The sequence below is a fragment of the Octodon degus genome, unplaced genomic scaffold, assembly GCF_000260255.1.
Source record: "Octodon degus isolate 3935 unplaced genomic scaffold, OctDeg1.0 scaffold00162, whole genome shotgun sequence".
Taxonomy (NCBI): Eukaryota; Metazoa; Chordata; class Mammalia; order Rodentia; family Octodontidae; genus Octodon; species Octodon degus.
In genome coordinates this window covers 3,435,103-3,459,177 of record NW_004524738.1, presented here as the reverse complement: position 1 = coordinate 3,459,177, position 24,075 = coordinate 3,435,103, and the positions used below count along the sequence as shown (strand labels likewise).

The 24,075-nt window shown below is 42.6% G+C and overlaps 2 protein-coding genes across 2 annotated transcripts in view; both read left to right on the top strand.

Annotated features, from left to right (window-relative positions):
• Positions 1 to 24,075, top strand: part of Dnah6 (dynein axonemal heavy chain 6) — a 296,200-nt gene that overhangs the window by 183,831 nt on the left and 88,294 nt on the right. Inside the window, exons 38-45 of the mRNA XM_023702951.1 lie at positions 345 to 488; positions 4,184 to 4,405; positions 5,214 to 5,361; positions 7,702 to 7,859; positions 13,649 to 13,780; positions 19,003 to 19,174; positions 21,492 to 21,638; positions 22,608 to 22,681. Of these exons, the coding sequence (XP_023558719.1) occupies positions 345 to 488; positions 4,184 to 4,405; positions 5,214 to 5,361; positions 7,702 to 7,859; positions 13,649 to 13,780; positions 19,003 to 19,174; positions 21,492 to 21,638; positions 22,608 to 22,681 (1,197 nt within the window). The remainder of the gene's footprint in view (positions 1 to 344; positions 489 to 4,183; positions 4,406 to 5,213; positions 5,362 to 7,701; positions 7,860 to 13,648; positions 13,781 to 19,002; positions 19,175 to 21,491; positions 21,639 to 22,607; positions 22,682 to 24,075) is intronic.
• Positions 20,828 to 21,188, top strand: LOC101578452 (putative 60S ribosomal protein L37a). Its single transcript, XM_004642812.3, has one exon. The coding sequence runs from the start codon at positions 20,854 to 20,856 to the stop codon at positions 21,130 to 21,132; it is 279 nt and encodes a 92-aa protein (XP_004642869.1). The 5' UTR covers positions 20,828 to 20,853; the 3' UTR covers positions 21,133 to 21,188.

Genomic DNA, 24,075 nt, shown 5'->3' with positions numbered 1-24,075 from the left:
ACTTAACTTTCAATTCCCTTGCAGTTTACAACACATCCACAATCCAAGATGCTCTCAGTGCTTTTAAGTGTTTTTAAGTGCTGTCTTGCAAATATTAAAAAGAAGGTATAGTCGATAATTGAAAGACAACCTTCCCCAGACATGTTTTGGCATTCACTTTCTCATCAGCATTCAATTATGTAGATGATGATGTTGCTCCGTGGACGGTTGAATGAAATATACACTGTTCCTATTTTTAAAATTGTGAATACAAATGGAAGAAGTCTTTAGACTTTATAACTTGAGGTTCTTTGTGTATATATATATATATATAGTATTACAAGTATTTCTCTTTGCTTTTCCAGGAGAAAACCAAACTGAACACTGTGATATGTCAGACTTTTGTATTCTGTTATTTATGGTCTGTGGGTGGAAACTTAACTGAAAACTACTGGGATTCTTTTGATACGTTTATTAGAACACAATTTGATGATAATCCTGATGCCAGGGTAAGAACAAAATAAATTTAGAGTGATCCAAAAAAATTGTGTGTGTGTGTGTGTGTGTGTGTGTGTGTGTGTGTGTGTGGAACCAGGGATTGAACTCAGGCCCTTGCGCTTGCCAGGGAAGAACTTATTCTGCTCAGTCATGTCCCTGGCCTAAAATTAAATTTTAAGATTAAACTCTAAAAGCCTTAATTCCATTATAAAAAATAAATTATTAATTGAGAGTTTTTAAGTTAGTCACATTTTTAGCCATAAATATTATATATTTAATAAAATTTAGGGGTCCTTTCCTAGCCATACAAAGAAAATAAAGCATAGAGTTATTTTTAAAAACCGTCTACTATCAGTGATTATTGAATTCTAATAAGGAAATTGATCTTGCATTTTGTGATTGCTTAGTACTTCTGAAAGTTGTTCTGTACATTCTAAGATGGAGAAATAAGTGAATATATTGAGATTTTGCACTATTAGAGAAAGGATTTACAAATATGAAAGGAAAAGATTAGAATTGGTATGTAATGTTTGAAGAAATATCTACTCAAATTATTTAGTAATTCTTAAATTTACTCTATTTTATTTTTGTGTTGTAAGACTTCTGGTACACTCTTGGCATTGAATCCTTACTAAATATCACTTGGCGATACCTTTTCCCATTCTGTGAATTGTCTTTTTTCCTTATTAATAGTCTTCTTCAAAGCATAAAAAAATTAAATTTTGTTGAAGTTCTTTAGGATTTTCTATACTCAAGATTATGTCATCTAAAAATAAAATTTCATTTCTTCTTTTCCAAAAAAAAAAAAAACAGATTAGAATGCACCTTGTGTTATTAGATTGAAAATGAAAGCCTCAGTATTCATGGGTTCTCAAAATATTACCTTATGAGCTAGGTGTCGTGGCACACGTCTGTAGTCCCAGCACTCGGGAGGCTGAGGCAGAAGCATTGTTGTGAGTTCAAGACCAGCCTGGCTCAAGGCCAGCCTGAACTGCATAGGGAAACCCTGTTTTAAAAAGACAAAAAAAAAAAAAGAGAGAGAGAGAGAGAAAAGGCAGAGGGAGGGAAGGAGAAAAGGAAAGGGACAGAAAGAGAAAGGGAAGGAGAGAGAATACTACCTCATCTACATATAAGTGTATGAAACTGCTATGTGTCTACTGTTGTCCTTCAGTGTCCATGGGGGATGAAGGTTCCAAGACTCTACCATGAATGCCAAACCATCACTCAATAATTATGTCACTTTAACAAAATTCTTTAGTGTTTGCCTATAACCTACACAACCCTGGATTATCTAGGATTATCAAATCATCTCTAGATTACATAATACACCTAGTACAGTGAAATGCCCTATAAACTGTTACTAGGTTGCATTGTTGAGGGAATAAGAGAGAAGAAAAAGTCTATACTTATTCAGTAGATATGCAAGTTCTTTCCCAAATATTGTTGATGCCAGGGAGATAGTTCAGTAGAATAAGTGCTTGCCTGGCAAGTGCAAGGTCCTGAATTCAATCCCCAGTACTGCCAAGAAAAAAAAAAAATCCAAATATTTTTGATGTATGATTGATTGAATCTGTGGATACAGAATCCATCGATGGGGGAAAAAAGAATCCATAGATAGAGGACCAATTCCATTTGTACACACACACACACACACACACACACACACACACACACAATGATCACTGAATTATGATGGGAACATTTTGAGTATATGGTAGTGCAAAAGTGTACACACTTAACCACTCTGTTTTTCACTTATAGCATTCAATAAATTACATGAGATATTTAGCACTTCATATAAAATAAGCCTTATGTTAGATTATTTTGCCCAACTATATACTAATATAAGGGCTGTAGAATATTTAAGGCAGGATAAGCTAAGCTATGATATTCAGTAATTTAGGTGTATTAATTTATTAGCTCTTTGTGTTGAGAGAACTAGAAATGACAGTTCAACAGCCTTGTCCATACTTAGCTTGGTAATTTCTAAATACTATTCTGAGCTAAAGGGAACCAAAGCTCCTTAGTTAAATAACTGTTCCGAAGATAGGGGCAACAGAAGTACAACTGTGTCTCTACCATCTAGTGCCAGATAGTAGTGATGTGCCCAAGGGGTGGTGGGAAATGTGGAAAGAATATGGAGCCGAGTGCGGAAGAACTCCAACCTATAAGAACTGGGAAGATTTAAGCATCAACCTAAATACTGGTAATATGTATTGGATTATAACCCTTTGAAAGAAATAAAATCTATGAGATTATACTGATGATAAAACTATGCATAACTAAAGAAATAAGTAGGGGAGAAAGAAAAGCTTTTCCTTACAACTAATACCAATCAGTCTATGTTAAATAAATAATGGATTGAGTCACATAGTCAACACTGTATTGGAGACCCAAGCCAGGGCAGTAAAGCAAGAAAAATAAATAAACCACATAAGTTTTGGAGAGGAAGAAGTAAAACCATCACTGTTTGCAGGAATCAATGTTGAATATTTAGAAAACCTTAAATAATGTACAAGTAAATTATTAGAATTAATAGGGTCGGCCAACTATCTCAGCAAATTAAAGCACCTGCAAGCAGGCACAGGTGCCAGGGGTTCGATCCCCAGGCCTGCCCTGCTGGCCCCGCCCCTGGGGTGCGCTGAGACTGCAATTGAGACTGTGCGCACCCGTAATCCCAGTTCTTGAGAGGCTGTAAACGGGTGCATCACTAGGAGTCCAATCTAGTAGAGAGACCCTGAACACCCTGTAGACCCTCCCCTAAAATACAAAAAAAAAAAAAAAATTGAATTGATAAGTATGTTTTCAGGGCTGACCAGAAAGCTCAGCAGATTGAAGCACCTAACTAGACAGATGCAGGCACCAGGTTCCGTTCCCGGCATTCCATGCCAGTCCCGCCCCGGGGCACACTGAGACGGTGAATGAGACTGGGCCTGGTGGTACGTCCCAGTAATCCCAGCGCTTGGGAGGCTGAAAACGGGAGAATCACTGCGAGTCCGATCTGTGTAGTGAAACCCTGTAGACATGTACTAAATACATAAAAAAGAAAAAATAAGTATGTTTCCAAAGCTATTGAATATACGTTCCACAAAAAGCTAATTTTCAAGCAATACAATTTATAATACCAACAAATATCAAATACTTAGGAAAACAATGAAAGATGTAAAAGACTTGTACAAATCACCAAACTTTACTGCAAGAAACTTTAAAATGGCTAAACAAAAGGAGAAATATTATATGTTCATGAACTGGAATGTTCCTAATTATTATTATTAAGGTCTGTTCTCTCCAGTGTATTCTGAACAGTCAAGGCAATTCCAGTTGCAAAACCCCAACAAATTTTTTGACAATCTCATCCCAAAATTTATTTGGAAATGTAAAATTTCTATTCTAACCAAGATGATTTTTTTTAAAAAATGAAGAAAAAAAAATGAAGAACTTAAATTATATAAATTTAAAGCAACAATATTAAGATGTGGCCCTGATTGAAGAATAAACAAGTAGAACAAATAAACTACATTAATATGCACATTTGTAAAAACTCTTGGGACTCTTGAAACTATGATAAAAATGAATTTCTAAAATAAAATTAATGAATTTTTAAATTTAAACACCAGTGTATTTCTTGATCACACCTCCCCTATCTATTGCCGTGTGACAATGTTGCTTATCACCTACTGAAAGTGGCATTTAATTTCATGTTTAGCTCCCCAGCTCTGGCGACCTCTGGAGCATTCACGTGGACTTTGACACCAAGCGGCTGGATCCTTGGGAACGGATCATACCTACCTTCAAGTACAGCCGGGATGTCCCGTTCTTCGAAATGCTCGTCCCCACAACCGACACCGTGCGCTTCGGGTATCTAATGGAGAAACTGCTGGCGGTCAAGCATTCCGTGTTGTTTACTGGAATAACTGGAGTTGGCAAGGTAGGAAACCTATATCAGACAAGAAGTTCTGTCCAACAGAACTTGTAGGGCATGGTGGACTCAGAATTATAGATAAGAGAAATGAAACACTTTTTCTCAAAGCAGCGTCTTTTATTTTTATCTTTCTCAAGAATGTAGCCATGCTGAGTATATACTGACCCTAAAAATTACTCCAAAGTTTACCACCTTCTGAATAAATCTTTGGGTTGTTTTTATATAAGCCATGGGAACTTATAGACTGTCGTGTTAGGAGCCTTTATGTGGCAGTCGCTGGTCCTTCTGGACCTGCCACTGTACGGGTTGGGTGGGAATTGACCAGAACAGTTTGTGTCCCCAAAAGACCCCTGAAGATCAGCTGGTCCCCTCTCGCCTACTTGCTTCTACCTGACATAGCAGTGGTGCAATATTAATGTTGCTGGAAAAACTAGAGCAGAGGAGAAATGTTTGGGAGGATTTTAGACAAACAACAGTTCAACGCTCCCCGCCTAATTTATTTCCAAAACAACTTTGGATCTTTCTGTGACTCACATTATCAAATTGGTTTGAATAGCAACCAAAATAGTTTGGTATGAAACTAAAATAAAACTTTATGATGAGGTAGGGCCGATTAGAACATTTCTTTGGTTCTGATGAATATAAATAACTAAGTGAAATGTCCAGGAAGCTAGAGAATAGCAGGTATTTCAGTCTGGATTTGATTTCTCTCCTTTTATCTTGTTTGTTACTTATCATACTGGATTATTATTGACTTAGGCTACTGAAAAATATTGTGATGAATGTAAAATCAATAACATTTTTAATTTTAAAGTCTGTTATTGCCAAAGGATTGTTAAACAGAATTCAAGAATCAGCTGGCTATGTCCCTGTTTATCTAAATTTTTCCGCACAAACTTCATCTTCAAGAACACAAGAGATTATTGAATCAAAACTGGAAAGAAAAAGAAAAAATATTCTAGGTAAGAATCAGTTTATTCTGCATGAACTATTTATTAAATTAATAAATTGCATCAATAACACATGTAATAAAACTATATATTTTCTTGGCTTAATTAGCAAAGCTGTGTAACTAGCAAAGCCTCATATGTGTCATTATAATAAAATAGCTGAAACTGTTCACTTTATGAAGAAAAAAGGTTTATTTAGTTCATAGTCAGTGAGGTCCATAGGCTTGGTGCCAGCATCAGCTTCTTATGAGGAAGGGCCTCATGGTAGATGGTATCACATGGCAGTAGGGAGAGAAAGAGAGAGAGAGAGAGAGAGAGAGAGAGAGAGAGAGAGAGAGAGAGAGAGAGGGAGAGAGAATCATGTGGCAGAAGAGAAAGAGAGAGAGAGAGCTAGGAAAGCCAAACTGGCTCTATAACTCCTGTGGTAACAAAGCCAATCTCCAGTCCCATGAGAGCAAGAACTGACTTTGAAGAAAAAAAATACCAAGCCTCTAACAAGATTTCTCAACACTGTTATGCTGGGGACAAAATCGCACCATGAATTTTGGTGGGGGAAAAGTTAGAAAGGTGATTCTGCTAATATTGTTTCAAGTGCTAAACATCTAGATATCTCTCTGTTTAAAAAAATCATTTCTATTACCTTCATGGGAACATCTTCAGTTTCCACCCTTTCATGGTTTTTCCCTCTCTCCATGGCTCTTCTATTGATTCCTTTGATTTCTCTTGATTCAAAACCAGCACACTTCTTTATATCTGATGTAGTACTGAGTCTCTGAACTCAGCAGTAAATAGATATGGAGTACTTTGGATTTTCTTCTCAGTCAGCACTTTCAGCTGGGTTTTAGTATCTCTCTTACTCTCTTTTGTTAACTAGATAATAGTATAGCTTTCGGGTCACTTTCAGATATTTTGGGTTTGTTTGGGGGGGTTAGTACCTGTTTAGTTTGGATCTAGCCAGTGTCATCCCAAAACCTGTCCCCCATCATAGCCAGGGTTGTGGTTCCAGCTGCTGGAAGCAGAGGGGGATGTGGGCTGTTATTTGCTCTCCGTCACTGTCCCTGATAGAAGGAGGAAAGGACAGGAGGCTGCAGGCCCGCAGCACTCAGGTGGGCCTCCGAGCAGGGCATCCTTGCTGCTCTGATCAGCGCTGAACGTCTGCCTGTGCTCTCTGGAAGCAGGCTTCTGGGAGCAAGTTCTCATGAAGGACTCCTAAAGGAGCTGTGTGCAGAGCAGGCCTCAGCCTCCCCGTGGGAGGCTCCAGGAGCCTGGGAGTCGAGATCTCAGCTGCCATTCAGGCCCATCCTACAGCACTGCTTCCTCTAGCCTCCTCCTGGTGTTTGTCTCAGTGGCTGTACTTAGGGTCAGCCTCCCGTGATTAATCCCAACCTCAGGGATTTGGCCGTATGCCCATCAGTCTGGAGCAGTGGATGCCAGAGCAAGCTGTTCCCTTTTCTCTGTGTCTGTGTGTGTGTCCGTATGTATGTCTCTGTGTGTGTCTGTGTGTGTGTGTGTGTTTCTAATGAGAGTTGATGTTGGTTTTCTTTAAGTGTAGCCCTGTGTAGGAAATTTACTCTCCTGGATCCCATTTGATGTGACTGGGACACCTTTGAACACCAAACCCTGTTTTCTCTGAAGTTAGTAGATGAAAGAAAACCTTCAGCATTTCTCTCATTCTGACTGTGGAAAGAGAATGTCCTTCTTCACCCATGCCCAGGCACAGGGTTGGTGAGGATGGTGAGCACGGCTGGCACTGAGAAAGGTCCAGACCTCACTGGAGAGCTGTCAGCATCATGTGTGCTGAGGGTGAGGGTGACAGACCAGCTGACATGACAATATGGGCATCTTGACCAGATCTCCCTGCAGGAGATGAGGCCAGAAGTCCTCCTCAGTCAAGAGAGCAGAACTGTGCTCTCTAGGTATCACTGAGTCCAAATGGTTACCAGACTTTGTGTTGGTCTGTTTTATGTTGCTGCAACAGAAAATCTGAGACTAAGTAATTTATAAAGAAAAGAGATTTCATTAACTCAGAGTCATGGAAGTCCAAGAGTCTGATGTAGGCTTTATACAGCTTCAATTCATGCAAAAAGTAGAAGAGCAAATAGATATACATAAGACAGAAAGGGAGGACTAAAGTCCTCACTAATCCAACCCCCAAAGAAGAGCCCCCATGGCCCCAGATGATTCTTAGTGGCTCCATGGCCTCAAAACACTGTCACCTTGGGAAGGAAGCCCCAGGGAGCTTTTGTGGGGACAAACCACATTTGAACCATACTAAAGCCATGACCATTTTGTCTTTACGTTTTCTAAGTGTATATCCTAATTGTTGAATTGAATTGCTTTTTATTTCCCCAGGAGCCCCAGGAAACAAACAAGTGGTGATTTTTGTGGACGACTTGAACATGCCCAGGCTGGATCGCTATGGCTCTCAACCTCCAATTGAATTACTTCGGCAGTATCAGGACTTTGGTGGATTCTACGACAGAAACAAACTCTTTTGGAAAGACATACAGGTTACTTTTTAAGTTTGCTTGTTTGTTTTGTTTTTTGTTTTTTGTTTTGCAGAACCAAGGGTCAAACTCAGAACCTTGCACTTGCCAGGCAAGCATTTATTCCACTAAGCTATCTCCCCACCCCTATAATTTAAGAAAAATTTTTTTTTTTTTTTTTTTTTTTTTTTTTTTTTTTTTTTTTTTTTTTTTTGGTTGGCTGGCTGGCTCAGACTGCCTTTAGGCTAGTTCTGGTGAGGCATGTGGAGCTGGGGATCAAACTATGGTCCCCTGCACATGACTGAGTTTGCCCAAGCAGGAATTTCAAACAACTGAGCTAACCCACAAGCCCTTTAAGTTTTAATTTGCTTGTTGTGTTCAAATTTAAATAATGAGGAAATGTGGTTATTTGTTTGCTAGGACTGCCATTAAAAAGTGCCACACGCTGGGTGGCTGAAACAATTTATTTTCCCATAATTCTGAAGGCTAGACTGACATCTAAGGCCAAAATGTCAGTAGAATTAGTTTCAGTCTTCTTCCTTGGCTCACTGATGGTTACCTTGGCCCTATACATTCCCGTGGTTGCATTAGTCTATTTTCTGTTACTAATAACAGAATAGCACACACTAGGTAAGTTATAGAAAAAAAAAAAAGATTTATTTTGGTTCATAGTTTTGATCCACGGTCAAGGGGACAGAGTCTACGCATGGTGCATGGCACCCTGGACAAGGGACAAGGAGGTCTCGCATGCATGTCTTCTAGTCTCTCCCTTTTCTCATAATCCCCCCTGATAGCTTTATTCGATGCTCATCACTTCCTGCATCTTAACGTCACCATCCGATAAAGTTTCCACTTTGTTAATATGTCACAGTGGGAATTAAGTACAACATGATTTTTGGAAGAAAAACTGTTTTCAAATCAGTTCATCCCAGCCCGCAAAACTCATGTCTTCTTCACGTACAGCATGCTACCCATCATCCTATCCAAATAATTCCAAGTCTTAACTCATGTCAGCATCAAGCAAAAAGTCCACAAAGGTTCATGAGGGACTTAGGGCACCCCTTCCAGCTGTGAGCCTGTAAAATCGAAACAGATTCAGTACTTCCAATATACAGTGGTGGGACCAGCACAGGGTGTATGATCCCATTCCAAAAGGAAAGGATGGCCATGCATGAAGATGTACTCTGCCCAAATCAGGTCTAAACCCTAGCAAGGAAGACTAAATCTTACAGCTCCAAGTATGGCACCTTGTGCACAGGTGGGGAGGCATGGGACCCCAAGGCCTTGGGCAGGCCTGAGGTCACACGACTGGTCACAGCCACATAGTTGCTCTCTTGGGCTGCAGGCCTATGACTGCAGCCTGGCTAGGCAGCTGTGGCACAGTGCTGGTGGCTCTCCCTTCCTGGGGTCCCAGCTACAGCTCCACTCCTACAGATGCTTTAGACATTGCCCTGAGGGGTCTTCTATGATGACTTCATCCTGTAACAAACTTCTGCCTGGCATCCCAGCATTTCTTTGAAATCCAGGGAAGCCTCCATGATCCTGTATCTCTTGTACCCTGTATAAGTACAGAACTGGCAGCATGTGGAAGCCAGGTCTGTCACAACCCAAGTAGTGCTTAGGCCCACTCGAACCACAGCTGTGGCTTCTGTGGAGTGTTCCTTTGTAAAGAAAGAGCACAACGTGAAGTGGCCCTGGGCAGTGAGCCTGTGGAAAGTCCCCAGCCCTTCCTGAAGCAGTCCTGCCCTGGGCGCTTCTGAGCCTATATTGGGGCAGGCACCCTCACAAGACGTCCTCTGGGCCTCTGCCTCATCTCTTGCCAGCTGCATCCCTGCTAAGATATTTAGCAAATAGCTGCTTACAAAGTTTTTCTTTGCTTCTTCCCTGCTTAGGCTGCACATTTTTCAGGTCTTTTTGCTGTCTTTCCTTTTGCCCTTGAATCATACTCGACTTGCCTGGTAGGGCTGGTGTCTAGGTGATTCCCCAAAGATTCATGCGGTCATAGGGAGGCTTTTTAGAGGCGGCTGGATCTAGGGTGTGTGATCCTGGGATTAAGTGTGTGATGCGAGTTCAAGAGTAAGTGATTACTGAATTAGTCCACTGATTGGTTTGGCATAGTTCTAGGTGTGGATAGTGGGAAGGCCCTCCCGGGGTGTGAGTACTACCCCTGCCCCAAGGGCATGTGGCCTGGAAAGAATAGAAGCACAGAAAGAGCAGCCTTGCCTGGCTGGTTGCAGCCTTTGTCGCCGCCTCCTTCCACACCACAGACTGCTTTGTCTCCTCTGCGACGCCCTTCTGCCGCGCCATGCTGCCTCGCAACCAGCCAGCTAAGAACTGAAACCTTTACAAACTGTGAGCCCAAGTAAACCTCTCTCCCTCTTACTTTGGGTGTTGGGTTTTTGGTCTCAGCAAGGAGAAAAGTAACAAAGCATCCTCTTCTACATTTTGATTATAAACCTCCTTCTCCAGTTTCTCATTCATTTTTAACTTCCATAAAGCAGGAGGACAGGGACAGTTTATCCAAATTCTTTGCAATGCTGCAACAAGGCCTTACTTCACCTGGGATTTTCTGTTGGATCCCTCTGGGTTTTCTCTAGCCATGTCCTCCATACTCTTCTGGCCTCTGCTGATTATCCAGTTTCCAAAGGGCCAGCCAAATAGCTCAGCAGATTTAAAGCATCTGCGAACAGGCTCAGGGGTCAGGGGCTCAATCCCCAGGCCTGCCGTACCAGCCCCACCCCCAGAGTGCACTGAGACAGCAATTGAGAGTGGGTATGGTGGCGCGCACCTGTAATCCCAGCTCTTGGGAGGCTGTAAACAGGTGGATCACTACATGTCCGATCTAGTAGTGAGACCCTGAACATCCTGTAGACCCCTAAAATACAGAAAGGGAAAAATAAAATAAAAAAAAAAAAAAAGCTGCTTTCACACCTTCAGATATTCAGTAAGGAACAACAGCTTCACTTCCCAGTGAGAGTTTTCTGTTTTAGACCATTTTGTGCTGCTGATAGCCCAATAGCACTGACTAGGTTAGTTGTGAAGAAAAATAATGTACTTGGGCTTATGTGAAATAGACCTTGATTCCAGAGAGCTGAGCTTTGCAGAGCAGACAAACATTCCCAGCACCAGCTAATGCGTGGAAGGGGCAAGAGAGAGGCAGGGGTGAGGGGTGGGGCTGGTGATGGATGAAGGTTGGGATAGATATATAGTTGCATTCTCTTAATGAATAGAATGATTTTTTCTAATGGTGTTTGTAAGTAGGATCACAAGTCTGCATCTTGTACAGCAATTAACCACTAAGAAGAATATATGCAGTGTATTATTTGTTGAAACTGTACTTTCGATTTGATTTGAAACTGTCTCATTGCTATATGTTTATCAATAAAACTTTGAAAAGAAAAAAAAAAGAAAGCCTTGCCAAGGTGGTGACCCAGGAGCAGGTTATGAAGGCAGATGAAGTCAGAGCAAAGAAGGGAGCACTTGGCATCTCAGAGGCGGGGAACGTGAACTGTCACACGGGTGTGCAGTGTGAGCCGCAGAGCAGCACAGGCACAGAAGGTGCATCCCAGAGCTGCGACGAGGGCCTTGAGTGATAGTGGGAGCCTCTGAGGGAAACACTCTGGGAGGATGCCCTGGGCTGCAGGGGAGGCCAGCGAGAAGGCACGACCAAGACCCCAGGAACTACAGGCTCCGCAAGGAGAAGCCCAGAGCGTCAGAGCTCGGTGTGATGAAATGTGCCGCCACTGGCAGGGTTTAGGAGGCAGATCAAAGCACTTCTAGGTGTGGAGCTAGAGAGAAAGGAGAACTCAGGTTGACAGATGCCTAGGCAGCTGTGGCACAGTGCTGGTGGCTCTCCCTTCCTGGGAGAGCCAGGAACAGGGCTCTATCCTGGAACAGGGGCAGTTGGGTAAGTAGTTGTGCTCATAGGCAAAATAAATTATACCAAGCATTGTTCTAAGGCCTCCTGCTTACTAATTTACTTCACCTCCAGCAGCTCTGTAAAATGAGTAGCACAGTTAGCCCAGGAGAAGGGGAGACACAGCCTGAATTCTAGGATTCCCCTCTAACACGCAGGCCACTCATCATGAGTATTGCTTCAGTCACTTATCTCTTTTCATTTCCATCTTCAGATCATTTCAATCTGAAGCCAAGTCCTCTTTCTCTTGGAGTGCGGAAAGTAGCCCGTGCCTCTTGGGGAGCTGCTGGGTGGAGGACACTGACAGTAACAGCGAGCCTCTTAGAGACCAAGTGCCCACCTGTGACCCAGGACCTACTTATTTATCGCAGAGTGCCAACACTGCAATTAAACCTGAATGCTAAAGTTTTGGTTTTGAAAAGCCAACTTGTACACTAACATCTTTTGTCTTGAAAGAAACATGCAATGGTGATTTAAAAATACAACAGAGTTTTCAGTGATACAAACAGCTTTTTATTGTAAGGTTGAAAGTGTGCAATTAGTGTGCTTTTGCACAATTTCTTTTTTATTAATTTTATTGAAAAACAAATAGCAATGAGACAGTTTCAAAACCGATTAGTAGAACAGTTTCAATAATTAGTACATTGCATATTGTTGTCTTCATAGTGGTTATTCATAGTACAAGATGCAGACATGATATCCCGTCCAAACACTTAGTACAAATCTTTCTTCTCATTGAATTAAGAGAAAGTAGCTGTATATCTATCCTAACTCTTTTATATATACAGATACAAAATGGTCCTTCATTTTTAGTTTTGTCAGAGATGTGTATTCCATTGCCATTTAAATATTGTAGGTGCATGAATTCAGCTTTTGCACAATTTCTATGATCTTTGGTGTTGCATGCATGCTGAGAATTTGTCAAACCTTGGCTCATACTTCAGTAGTTTTAGAGGAGCACACACAGACTCAGGTCACCTGTTAGTCCACCTCTTATGTCAAGTTTGATATAATTCAAAGCTGAGAACAGCTGCTCACAAGCATAAGTTGATCCAAGCAAAATAAGAGGAGCAACCCCAAGTGCATTCATTGACTAAAATTATTTGGCCAACAACTCCGCACATTAGGGATGTCATTTTCAGAACTACCAGTCATGCACACCCTTCACAGTTTTCTCATGTGTTGTATACAGATCAGAATTTCTTTTTCCAGATAAAGTATTCTGAAAATTCTAATAGGCCCATGTCTAGATTTCTAAAATCTAACCAGTGTAAGCAGGAAAGATCAAGTTCTTCAACTTTGGCTTTATCTGGAGAAGTAAGAAAATACCAAGTTGTCTCCATCTTATATAACTATAAATATCTGTCTATAAAATTCTACTTTCCAGCTGCAACAATGCTGGAAAATTCCTTATAGATTTCTTGATGGCTGGCAGCAGCTGTTGTAGAATTTTCTAAATGCACTTTTGAATTTGAAATACTTCAGCTGCCCACTTGCAAGGTCGAAGGCGACTTGGTTGAGTGCCTGCTGCAGCCCGCATGGGGGTTGCCGCCACTGGGGTTAGTGGTCTTCAAACACTTGCGATCTGTTCCCACTCTGCACACAGCTTGAGTGGCCTTGTCAAAATGCAGGCCTGATGTTCCCAACCTTTTGTTTGTCCTTCAGCGACTTACTTCCCCACCCAGGTCCTTGGTTGCTTTCCTCAGTCTGTGAAATGAGCACAGCAGTAATGACCCGCTGGGCGATCCTGAAAATATGTTGCTGCGCGTGTGCAAAGATGTAACCCAATGCCGGCGCTGGCAGGTCTTCAGAAATGCTGGTTGTGAGTCCTGCCATTGAGAAAGGCAGACCTCATCTGTCTCTGCTGGGTGACCCCAGTGCGTTTCTCTCCACACAGGACGTGACCATCGTATCAGCATGTGCGCCTCCCGGAGGAGGCCGCAACCCTGTGACCCCCCGCTTCATCCGCCACTTCAGCATGTTCTGCCTCCCGACGCCCTCGGAGCACAGCCTGAAACAAATTTTTCAGGTGAGTGAGTGTGTAACGCCACACAGCCCCGGAACGCAGAAAGTGTGTGCTCCGAGGGTCCCACCACGCAGCTCAGTGGCTTTCTAGACAGCCCATCCACCTTTCCTGAGCCAGAGGCAGGTAACCAGGCACCTGGAGAGTAGCAGGCTGCCGTTTTCATTACCGCCTGCTGCATCTGTGGTCTCAGACCTGCCCCCACCCCGCAAGCCTGTGTGTCCCCTGGCCCCAGACACCACGCCTGACACGGCCAGGACCTCAAGTTCAGCATGGTCTCACCTGCTGCCAGTGCGCGCAAGAACCATTTTTCTTCCACGTGTGCTAATTTCCCTAAGGGGCCACTTCCTGTCCTTTAGGTAGGGGACATAATGGCACCTGCCCTGTAATCACTCCGCAGAAGCGGTTGAGAAATGTAAAACCTTATTCTGAGCAGAATGACGACAGAACTTGGAGCAGCGTGAAGAGCGAGCATGCTCCAACCAGTGGGGCTGAGAAAGGATAGGCTTCCAGTGGGTGTCGGTGGAGCTTGGGAACTGACAAGCAGGGCGAGATTCCACGGACACGGGAGATGGCATGCGGGGAGAATAGGGCAGCTCAGGTGACTGGACGTGCCCAGCACCGCGGGAATGAAGTGAGCCTCCACCTTCGCTAGCAGCAGCCTCTCCCTCCAGGGGAGGCCCTCTTAGGGAAGAGAGGGGCAGAGCCCTCAACCTTCAGTGGATGGACAGGCATTTCCGTTCAAGCTGGCAGAGCTTATCTCCCTGGAAAATGGTTTTTAATAAACGATAAATAGCTCCAGTAAGTTGTTTAGGTGCTAATGCCAAAATGATATATAAAAAACTTCAGGAGAATGTATTAGAATAGGAAAAGACCCCTGGTGTGGTGGTGCATGCCTGTAATCCCAGGTCTCTGGAGGCTGAGGCAGGAGGATAGCCTCAAGTTTGAGGCCAGCCTGGGCTACATAGTGAGACCCTGTCTCAGAAAGAAAAAAAGAATATGAAAAGATGGCGGTCTATCACTTGTGTCACTTGCAGTTAAGTACCAAAGTGTAGAACAGGGGCCAGTGAGATAGCTTAGCGGACTAAAGCACCTTCTTAGGCAAGATTAGGCAAGAGCATGGGCCAAAATTCAATCCGCGGAACCACGTGCCTTGCCAGCCCCGCCCCCAGGGCGAGTTGAACAGGCCAGAGTCCGCGTGTGGTGGTGCCTGCCTATAATCCCAGTGCTGGAGAGGCTGAAAGCAGGAGGATTACAACGAGTCTGAACTGCCTAACAAGACCCTGCAACAACCAAATACATTTTTTTTTTAAAAGTGTGGAACAAGGCATGAAGCAGCAATGGGTGTGACCACAACCATTGGATGGACTTTAAAGTCCTGCCACCAAGAATAATTACACTGCATTTATATTTTGGATCTGAAGTGAGAGGTTCCTCCCCACGTGATGCAGACACGCCTGTGTGCTGTGGCGAGCGCTGGGCCATGTCCTGAGTAAGCCAGTGTCCTGGGCTTCATTTTCATTGTGCTCAATCAACAAATTACTTCAGTTCTTTAAAAGTTAAGGCAAATTCAAGGTATTACCTACAAAAATATCATACTCATTCCAAAATACCTTCGGCAAATTCAAGGTATTACCTACAAAAATATCATACTCATTCCAAAATACCTTCTTTCTTGAGTGAGAAGGGGATTGTAGAGCCTGACTCCTGAGAAAGAAATCCACCCCCCAGATCTCTTGTGAGGTTGTTACAGGGACGGCACTGTGTCACTCGAAGGAACATCAGCCAGCAAGCACAGGTGGGATACAGCCGCCTCTTCCCCCTGTAACTTATAAACACAATTAAATGTGTGCCATTTGTGAACAGAAATGGAATGAGAGGCACCAAAACAGACTTGAGAGCCCACGAGGTGGGTCTGGATTCAGATGGGATTTGTAGTGTTTCCCTTGTTATTTCCAGAGCAAACAGGACACTTCACTCCTATGGGTAGAGGGACTTGCTCCAGGTCCAGGGGCCTCACATTTAAACACATTCATTGAAGCAGGGCCCAAGAGCTCAGAGCTCATTTGCCCTGCCCTCTGTCACTGTATGGGCAAGGAGGAACTGATGGAGAGTAAGCTGATTTGTCAGCAACATGGGTAAAAAATGATTTATTTATGTGGTACAAAGGAAACCTGCAGTATATGTCATTATTTTATACATAATGGAATGTAGATAATGTTTTTAATCACTTACTACTTTTAAAGCAGTCTGTGGTGTGATTGTGGGCTAATTATCTGTTGCAAGTTAGTCCAGCGGTACATATAGGCAGAGAACGGATCACTAATGACCAGGCACGGTTTGCACATATTTGGAAGTCGTAGGTCACAGCTGATTCCTCGAGCCACAGTTTATACAGACGCCTGTCTACCTGTTGGAAATGTCTTAGCCAAAATATGTATCAGTTTGCATCCTAAAAAACACACAACAAATGAAACAGATGATGATGTCACTAAGTGTAATTTCTAATTAGAAAGATGTATCAGCATAATTGGAAACCACAATCAGTTCTGTAAAATACTAATAACATCCTCCTGCCAAAACACCCTTCCCCAACTGTGAGAATTCTGGCTATATTTTGTGTGCATCTTCTTAGGGGGAGCTTTGCAAAGTTGTGAAACGCGATATAGCCACACCTATAAGTTGTGACCTTCAGAAACCTCTATAATGAAATGCTAATTTTCATTTCTAAAACAATTTAGTGGCCATTCATTCATTCATTAAACAAATATTTATGCCAGATATTGGTGTGGCATTTTTAATAAAACAGACGCCACGTATGTCCTCATGGAATTTCCATAATAGAGACAGATAAACAACAGATTAGATGTAGAAGCATACCCACAGTTTTAAAATCCATGTATAAATTGTATTTTATTTGCACTGTGGCAAATAAGTAGGTTGGATTTTTTTCATATTTACAATGAGTATTCATATACATATATAATATTTTTCTTTATATATATTTGTTCATTTCAATTTTTTTCTCTTTTTTGTATTTTTTTAGGGAAAGGTTTACAGGGTGTTCAGGGACTCACTACTAGATCGGACACTGGACTCATAGTGATTCACTTGTTTACAGCCTCCCAAAAGCTGGCATTACAGGCGAACACCACCATACCCAGTCTCCATTGCTGTCTCAGCACGCCCCGGGGATGGGGCCAGCACGGCCATTTATTTCAATTTGTCTATTTTTCATTACACACTGCTGACCATATTTTTGTCATATTTGACAATTGGTTTTGAGATGCTCCTGCACAAACTACTGGCAATATGAAAAATATTACATTCCTGTTAGGGACCACCAAGGAGTGTACTTTAAAACGCAGATAGTTATATAAGCTATTGAAGCTAATGTTCAGAGAGTACCCACTGAAAACAAATAATCTGGTTGTTTCAAAATATTTCATATGAGGCCAAAATCTAAAGTCATAAGAAATACTTAGAAGGCATTAATATGGCTTCTCCTCCATTAATTTGGTGAGTCCTCCCATGAGTAACTCCAAGGTAAATAGTAAAGAGAATCTATATTTTTATAAACTATAATGATATTCCCTAGCAACTGTGGGCTAGTTCATAAATATATACTTCTAAATTGTGGTAAGCTATGTAAGAGATCAGAGGGACTGATGGGAGGACATGTTTGCTTTGGATGGCCAAGGAAGTCTTCTCTGGAGAAATGACACATTGTGGAACTCATGAAGGATGAGAAAGCCCCTGCCACACAGCCAGCCACGTGGAGTGGGTGTTGGAGAAGACACAAAGCAAGTGTGGAGACTGAGGGAGGAAAGAGAATGAGGTGCTGGGCCAGAGTGACTGGGATGGTGACTGGGGTTAGGGGTGAGCAAGATGGTGCAAGGTGGACACCCAGGGGACCTGTGGTGGGACTTTCCTGGATAAAGGAAGAGGAGACCAGAAGTGGGAGAGGCCAGCAAGAAAGGAAACAAGCGGTGAGGGAGTCCAAATGGAAGAGTGGCAGGCAGGAGTGATGTCAGAGTGTTATGGTGTGTGTCTAGTTGTCTCCCCAAAGCCTCATGCAGTCATGGGGTGGGACTTCTAGAGTTTGAGATTAACTCATGATCCACTGGGATTATGGGTATTAGTACTACTGGGATTATGAGTGTGAGTACTTCTCCCAGCCTGTGGTGGATAGCCTGAATGCAACTTAAGAGCAACAGAGAGACAGGCTTCCTCTCTGTAGCCATTGTTACTGCTACTGCTCTGTTGCTCTCTTGCTCTTTGCTGCTGCCATGAAAGGTTGCCCTCTGCCATGTGCCACTCTGCCTTGGAGCCAGCCAAGTATGGAGTGAAACCTACAGTAACTGTGAGCTAAATAAACCTTTCCTGCCTTCATTTTGGGTGTTGGGTATTTGTCTCAGCAACAAGAGAGGAGTAACTGAGACACAGAGGAAGCAGGAGGCAGGCAGAGTCTAATAGTGTGTTCAAGACTGCCTGTGGGGGACAGAAGGGAGGGGTCAGGAGAGACTACCAGCTTCCTGCTCTGAATAGAGGAGGACAGAGCCATTTACAGTGCTGGAGATGAGGGACACGAAAGTTCATACTTATAAGTCATATATCCATGAAGATGAAGTCTATAGGGTTGTTGGTTACTTGCCTATAGAAGACTTCTGTTCATTTGTAGATGTATTTGTGTACTTCTGAGAACTTCCTGTCATATCCACATGGCAGCAATGAGTGCCAGCCAGACCCCAACTCAGAAGTCAGGAATGAGCCCATTTGTGAAAGCATATTCTGAACAGAGCAGGTTTTTTAAATTCTTTTTAAAAAATCTTTTATTTATTTATTCATTTGGTACAGGATCTCACTACGCAGCTTGGACTTGTAGTGATCCTCCTGTCTCAGTCCCCCCAGGGCAGGGATCACAGATGTGCACCAGTGTGTCCAGTTTCAGTGGCCAGCTCGGAACTCCCGGGATTTCAGGCCAGCACAGCATGCAGTACCAGGGATCAAACCCAGGTCCTTGCACTTGCCAGGCAGGCACTTAGATCCCAAGCTATCTCCTCAGCCCCGAACACAGCAGTTTTGATGTGAGGTCTTTCTGTTGGAATTTAGCTTTCTAGTTGTTTTTAGAACAAAAGGGTTCATGTGAAAGTATTTGAAAAAAAAAAAAAAGATACTTGGTTGAAAAAAAAAAAACTGATGCTCTCTTGTTATATTTCTGCCTCTAGGCCATCTTAAATGGCTTCCTGAGTGACTTCACACCAGCTGTAAAGCAAACCGCATCAAACATTGTAGAAGCTGCAGTTGAGATTTATAACCGAATGAGTGTCGACCTCCTGCCCACACCAGCCAAGTCCCACTATGTCTTTAACCTGAGGGACCTATCGAAATGCGTGCAAGGTAGTGTACTAACCCTCTTCTCTGACTTCACCCTCCTCCCATTTCTGGTGGCTCTAGACCTCCAGGCAGAATCGTGTACCCAGGTGTCTATGACTCACCTAGAAACCCCATGGCACGTCCCTGTTCAACTCATCCTTCACGTGCACCCCTGAACATTACACCGCCTTTTCTAGCCACAGGGGTCCTCCATTTTCTGCCCGCAGCCAGCAGCCTTTCTTTTACTTAAAAAAATAATAAATAAATAAATAAATAAATAAATAAAAGCAACCAGTTCAGAGCGGCCACATCTGCCCAGTCTCCCAGAGAGTCTGCGTCTTCCTTCCCTGAGTTGGGCTGTCCCTGCCCCCAGCACAGGCCAAACTCCCGCTGGCCCCGGATTCCATGCACCCTTCAAGGATTTTGCTTTTATACTTCCAGCTTTGCCCTCGTGATTTCCTATTCTATTGGCTCATTCCTAACAGCACTTTAACAACAGCTTCCGTACTTCCAGTCTTCTTCTCCTTAGGCTTCAATTCCCTCAGACTGTGAATGCTCCCCCCCCCCCATTTCTTTGCAGTCTCTAGAAAGACCTCGTATAAACAGTTGCTCTTCACGGTCCCATTCTCCTTTAATGTGTGGCCTTATAGCAGTTCTACACATGCCGCTGCACTGGACCTTTCTTCCCAACTTTACGCCCTCCATTGTGTCCTATCAATGCCTCAGATCTTGATCTTACCCCACTGCCTTCCTAGTTCTACTTTGTCAATAATTTCTGAGCCTCAAAAATCATGATCTGAGGGCCAGGGATATAATTTGACAACATAAGCACATGCCCGGCTATGTGTGAGGTCCCAAGTTTGATTCCAGGTCCAAAAAAAATGATCTGTTTTAGGTCTGACAGTACAATACCAGAAAATTTTAATTTTGAGTATCTTTCTCTTTGTCCTCACATTTGATCAAAATATCCTGAAATTGCTCTATCCTTACAAATACTTACTAAAAATAAGTAAAACTGTGAGCACTTCAAGAAATATTTTAAATATACATATAAAAGTGAGATGCAGGGGCTGGTGAGATGGCTCAGTGGTCTAAAGCACCTACTTAGAACAAGCTTAGCAAAGCCCAGGGATCACGGTTCAATCCTCCAGCACCACATGCCAGCCAGCCCGCCCCCTGGTGGGCTGAGCTGGCCACACACACACACACACACACACACACACACAAATAAATAAATAAATAAATAAAATTTAAAAAAAAATAAATAAAAGTGAGATGCAAAACAATAAAACATAGTACTATTATCTATAGAAAAGTCCTCATATGGCAAGATGTTATGGTCAGCCGCCACTGTTGTGCACACCTGTGTTGTGCTGGATACTCTCCCTGTCCCAAAGTGTGAGGAGCCCTGGGTGAGGGGTCCCCATGGAAAAGGAGCATTCCCGGTCACTGGTGCACAACACTGCAATTTAGCTGCAATTATTAGAGCTATATTTGCAATAACTATTTATATTAACAGAATAGTACTCTGAATCTCTTGCGTAGCAGCCAGCAATCCCAGGACCACTGATGAGAATTGAATACTGAGTAAGAAAGAGAGGCAGTGAGTATTTCCAAAAGGTATAAGCATCAGGAGCAAAGTTGGCGAGACCAATAAATGCTTAACTTTTTAGCTCTCTGGTTTTGGGCCTCCTCGCATCGACATGGCTAAGCGCACCAAGAAGGTCGGCATTGTCGGTAAATACGGGACTCGCTACGGTGCCTCCCTCCGGAAAATGGTGAAGAAGATTGAAATCAGCCAGCACGCCAAGTACACCTGCTCCTTCTGTGGCAAGACCAAGATGAAGAGGCGGGCCGTGGGGATCTGGCACTGTGGCTCCTGCATGAAGACCGTGGCTGGTGGTGCCTGGACCTACAATACCACTTCGGCGGTCACAGTGAAGTCAGCCATCAGAAGACTGAAGGAATTGAAAGACCAGTAGAAGCTCTTACAATTTGAGACATCTTTAGCCTATAATAAATGGGTTAATTTATGTAAAATAAATAAATAAATAAATGCTTAACTTTTTAGAGAAATGTAACACCTCATTCAGCATATTGGCTGCTGATGTTCACTTAAGCAAATATCAGGAAAACAAGGGGAAGAAGTTCTTGTCTTAACATGACCCAGCTTTGCTTTTAAACAAGAGTCATGGCTACTGTCTTGTGCATCCACTAGGGAAGCACTCATTTCCGCTAATGGGGAGAAAGTCAGATTTCACTGTTTCCTACTTAATTAACTACAACTATCGATTTTACAAATGCACAATTATTCTTTCCTTTCTCTTTCCTTGAAACACAGGTATTCTCCAGTGCGATTCAGGAACAATAAGAGAAGAACTTCAGATATTTAGACTCTTTTGCCATGAGTGTCAAAGAGTCTTCCACGATCGTTTGATTAATAATGAAGACAAAGAATACTTCCATGTTATTTTGACAGAAATGGCCAGTAAATATAAAGCTTTATTTACCCATTCCTTTGTTTTTCCTTGCAGAAAAGCAATTTGGTTCCTTTCTCTTTTTTTGATTTAGCTTTTCTTTGTTTGTACTACAAATGGTTTATAATCATTTTGGGGAGCGGGTAGCAATTTTATTTCTAGAAAAGAAAATTAAGCTGAGTAATTAACTTCAGCTGCTCAGGAGTACAATTTGTTCTCTTTGGTAGTTCACACATATAAAATATTACAGAAACAATCTTTTAGAATTCAGGAAACTAATAGTTTTAATTCAGTATAAAATTTTAAGTGGAGGAAGGAAAGTAGGAGAAATAACATTTTGTCTAAGAAACCACAATAATTACATAGTACATATTTATTAAATAAGTATCAAATATTTATTTAACAAAAGTTGTAAATATTTCTCAAATATTCTTAATCTTAAACCTTGGATATTATCCTTTTTTTTTTTTTTTTTTTTTTTTTTTTTTTTTTTTTTTTTTTTTTTTTTTCCGGAACCTGGGATTGAACTCAGGCCCTTGTGCTTGCCAGACAAGCGCTTATTCTACTGATCCATTTCCCTGGTCCTTTTTTAATTCTCTTTTTTTTTCCCCCCTTGGATATTATCGATCAAAGTAAAGGAGCATGATGCTAACAAGACTTCTACTTTTTAAAATCATTTATTTATTTATTTATTTATTTATTTATTTATTTATTTGCTTGGTACAGGGTCTTGCTACATAGCATGGCCAGCCTGGTGTACTGGGGCCGGCACAGCATATGGTACCCGGGATTGAACCTGGGTCTTTGCACTTGCCAAGCATGTGCTTAGACCACCAAGCTATCTCCCCAGCGCCAAGACTTTCACTTTTCATTTATACTAAACTGAGCTTCTCAGTAACAGCTGTGATTATGTATATCGTATCATTAAAATGCAGCGTTCAAGCCCATCATCCTACTGAACTGTTTTTGCTTTTTAACAGATAAACACTTTGGAATTGCAATTGGCCTGGAATATTTTTTAAAGAAACCCATCATCTTTGGAGACTTCATTAAGGCATGTATATATTACTGACTTAACACATTGGAGGGTTAGCAAGTGTTCGCTCTGTTCTGCAGCAGGTATTCTGTAAGAACTTCACATCTATGAAAATAAAACATCTAGACTGGGTATGTGCAGACTGCGGGCCCGTGGGTCGCATCCGCCACCAACCTGTTCTTGTAAACAAAGTTTTATCAGAACACAGACTCACGTATTCCTGTGCGTAGCATCAGTGTGACTGCTTTTGCAGGAGAACAGAGAGCACCACAAAACTACAGGGGCCTGTAAAACTGAAAACATTGCCATTTACTCAAGAAAAAAGCTTGTCCTGACCTAGTTACCTTTATCTTAGTAATAGTGTGAATCTGACAGCCATTAGAGAATTTGATTTGGAAAAAAGCACCAGGGCTTGTCTCTTAAGTCAGACCTAGAATCCCTCATTGTATTCTTTTTTAAAATCTTTTTTTAATCTTTTATTTGTTGATTGATTGGTAAAGAGTCTCACTATGCACGTAGTGATCCTCCTGTCTCAGCCTCCCCAGCGCTGGGATTACAGGCGTGTACACCACACCAGTTTTGGTAGCCGGCTTGGCATGCCTGGGGTTCTAGGGCTGGCACAGCATGCAGTGCCAGGGATTGAACCTGGGTCCTTGTGCTTGCCACGCAGGGACTTAGACTGCTGAGCTATCTCCCCAGCCCCCTCATTGTATTCTTGAAGGTGTTCAACTCCTGCTTACATCTTGATAATTCATCAACATAACTCGGTCACTTCAGAGTAACTCCAGTTAATAGCAAAGTTTCCATTATATTTAATTTCTTTTCTGTTTCCTTACAAGTGCCTCAGATCTGCCCCCGATAATGTCTATGTACAGAACTACCTAAAATAGATCTCCCGTCTAAGCACCACACCTGCGCTCGCAGACAGCCTCCCTGTGTTACCAGGTTGACTGTATACAGGGACCCGTGTTCCTGCCCCAGAGGGCAGGAGCCATGTCTTTTTTTCACCCAAAGCCCTTGGATTCTCCTGCAGACCTGGGAACCCAGCAGATGCCCAGCCAATACTGGTTCCACATGATGGGGCCACCTTCGTACGACATGTGTGCAGGACCTCACCACTCTGGCAGGCCCCTCCCGATGAGTACTGCCACCTGCCAGAGAAAAAGATAAATAGTTTGTATGTGTGAAATAGACCTGTCTAAATTTAGCATTAAAAATAAAATCCAGAAGGCCGGCCAGATAACTCAGCTGACTAAAGCGCCTGCTTAAGCAGGCACAGGGACCTAGGTTCGATCCCGGCCATGCAGTGCCAGCCCCATCCCCAAAGTGTGCTGAGACAGCAACTGAGACTTGGCATGGTGGGGCACACCTGTAATCCCTGTGCTTGGGAGGCTGAAACAGAAAGATCACTA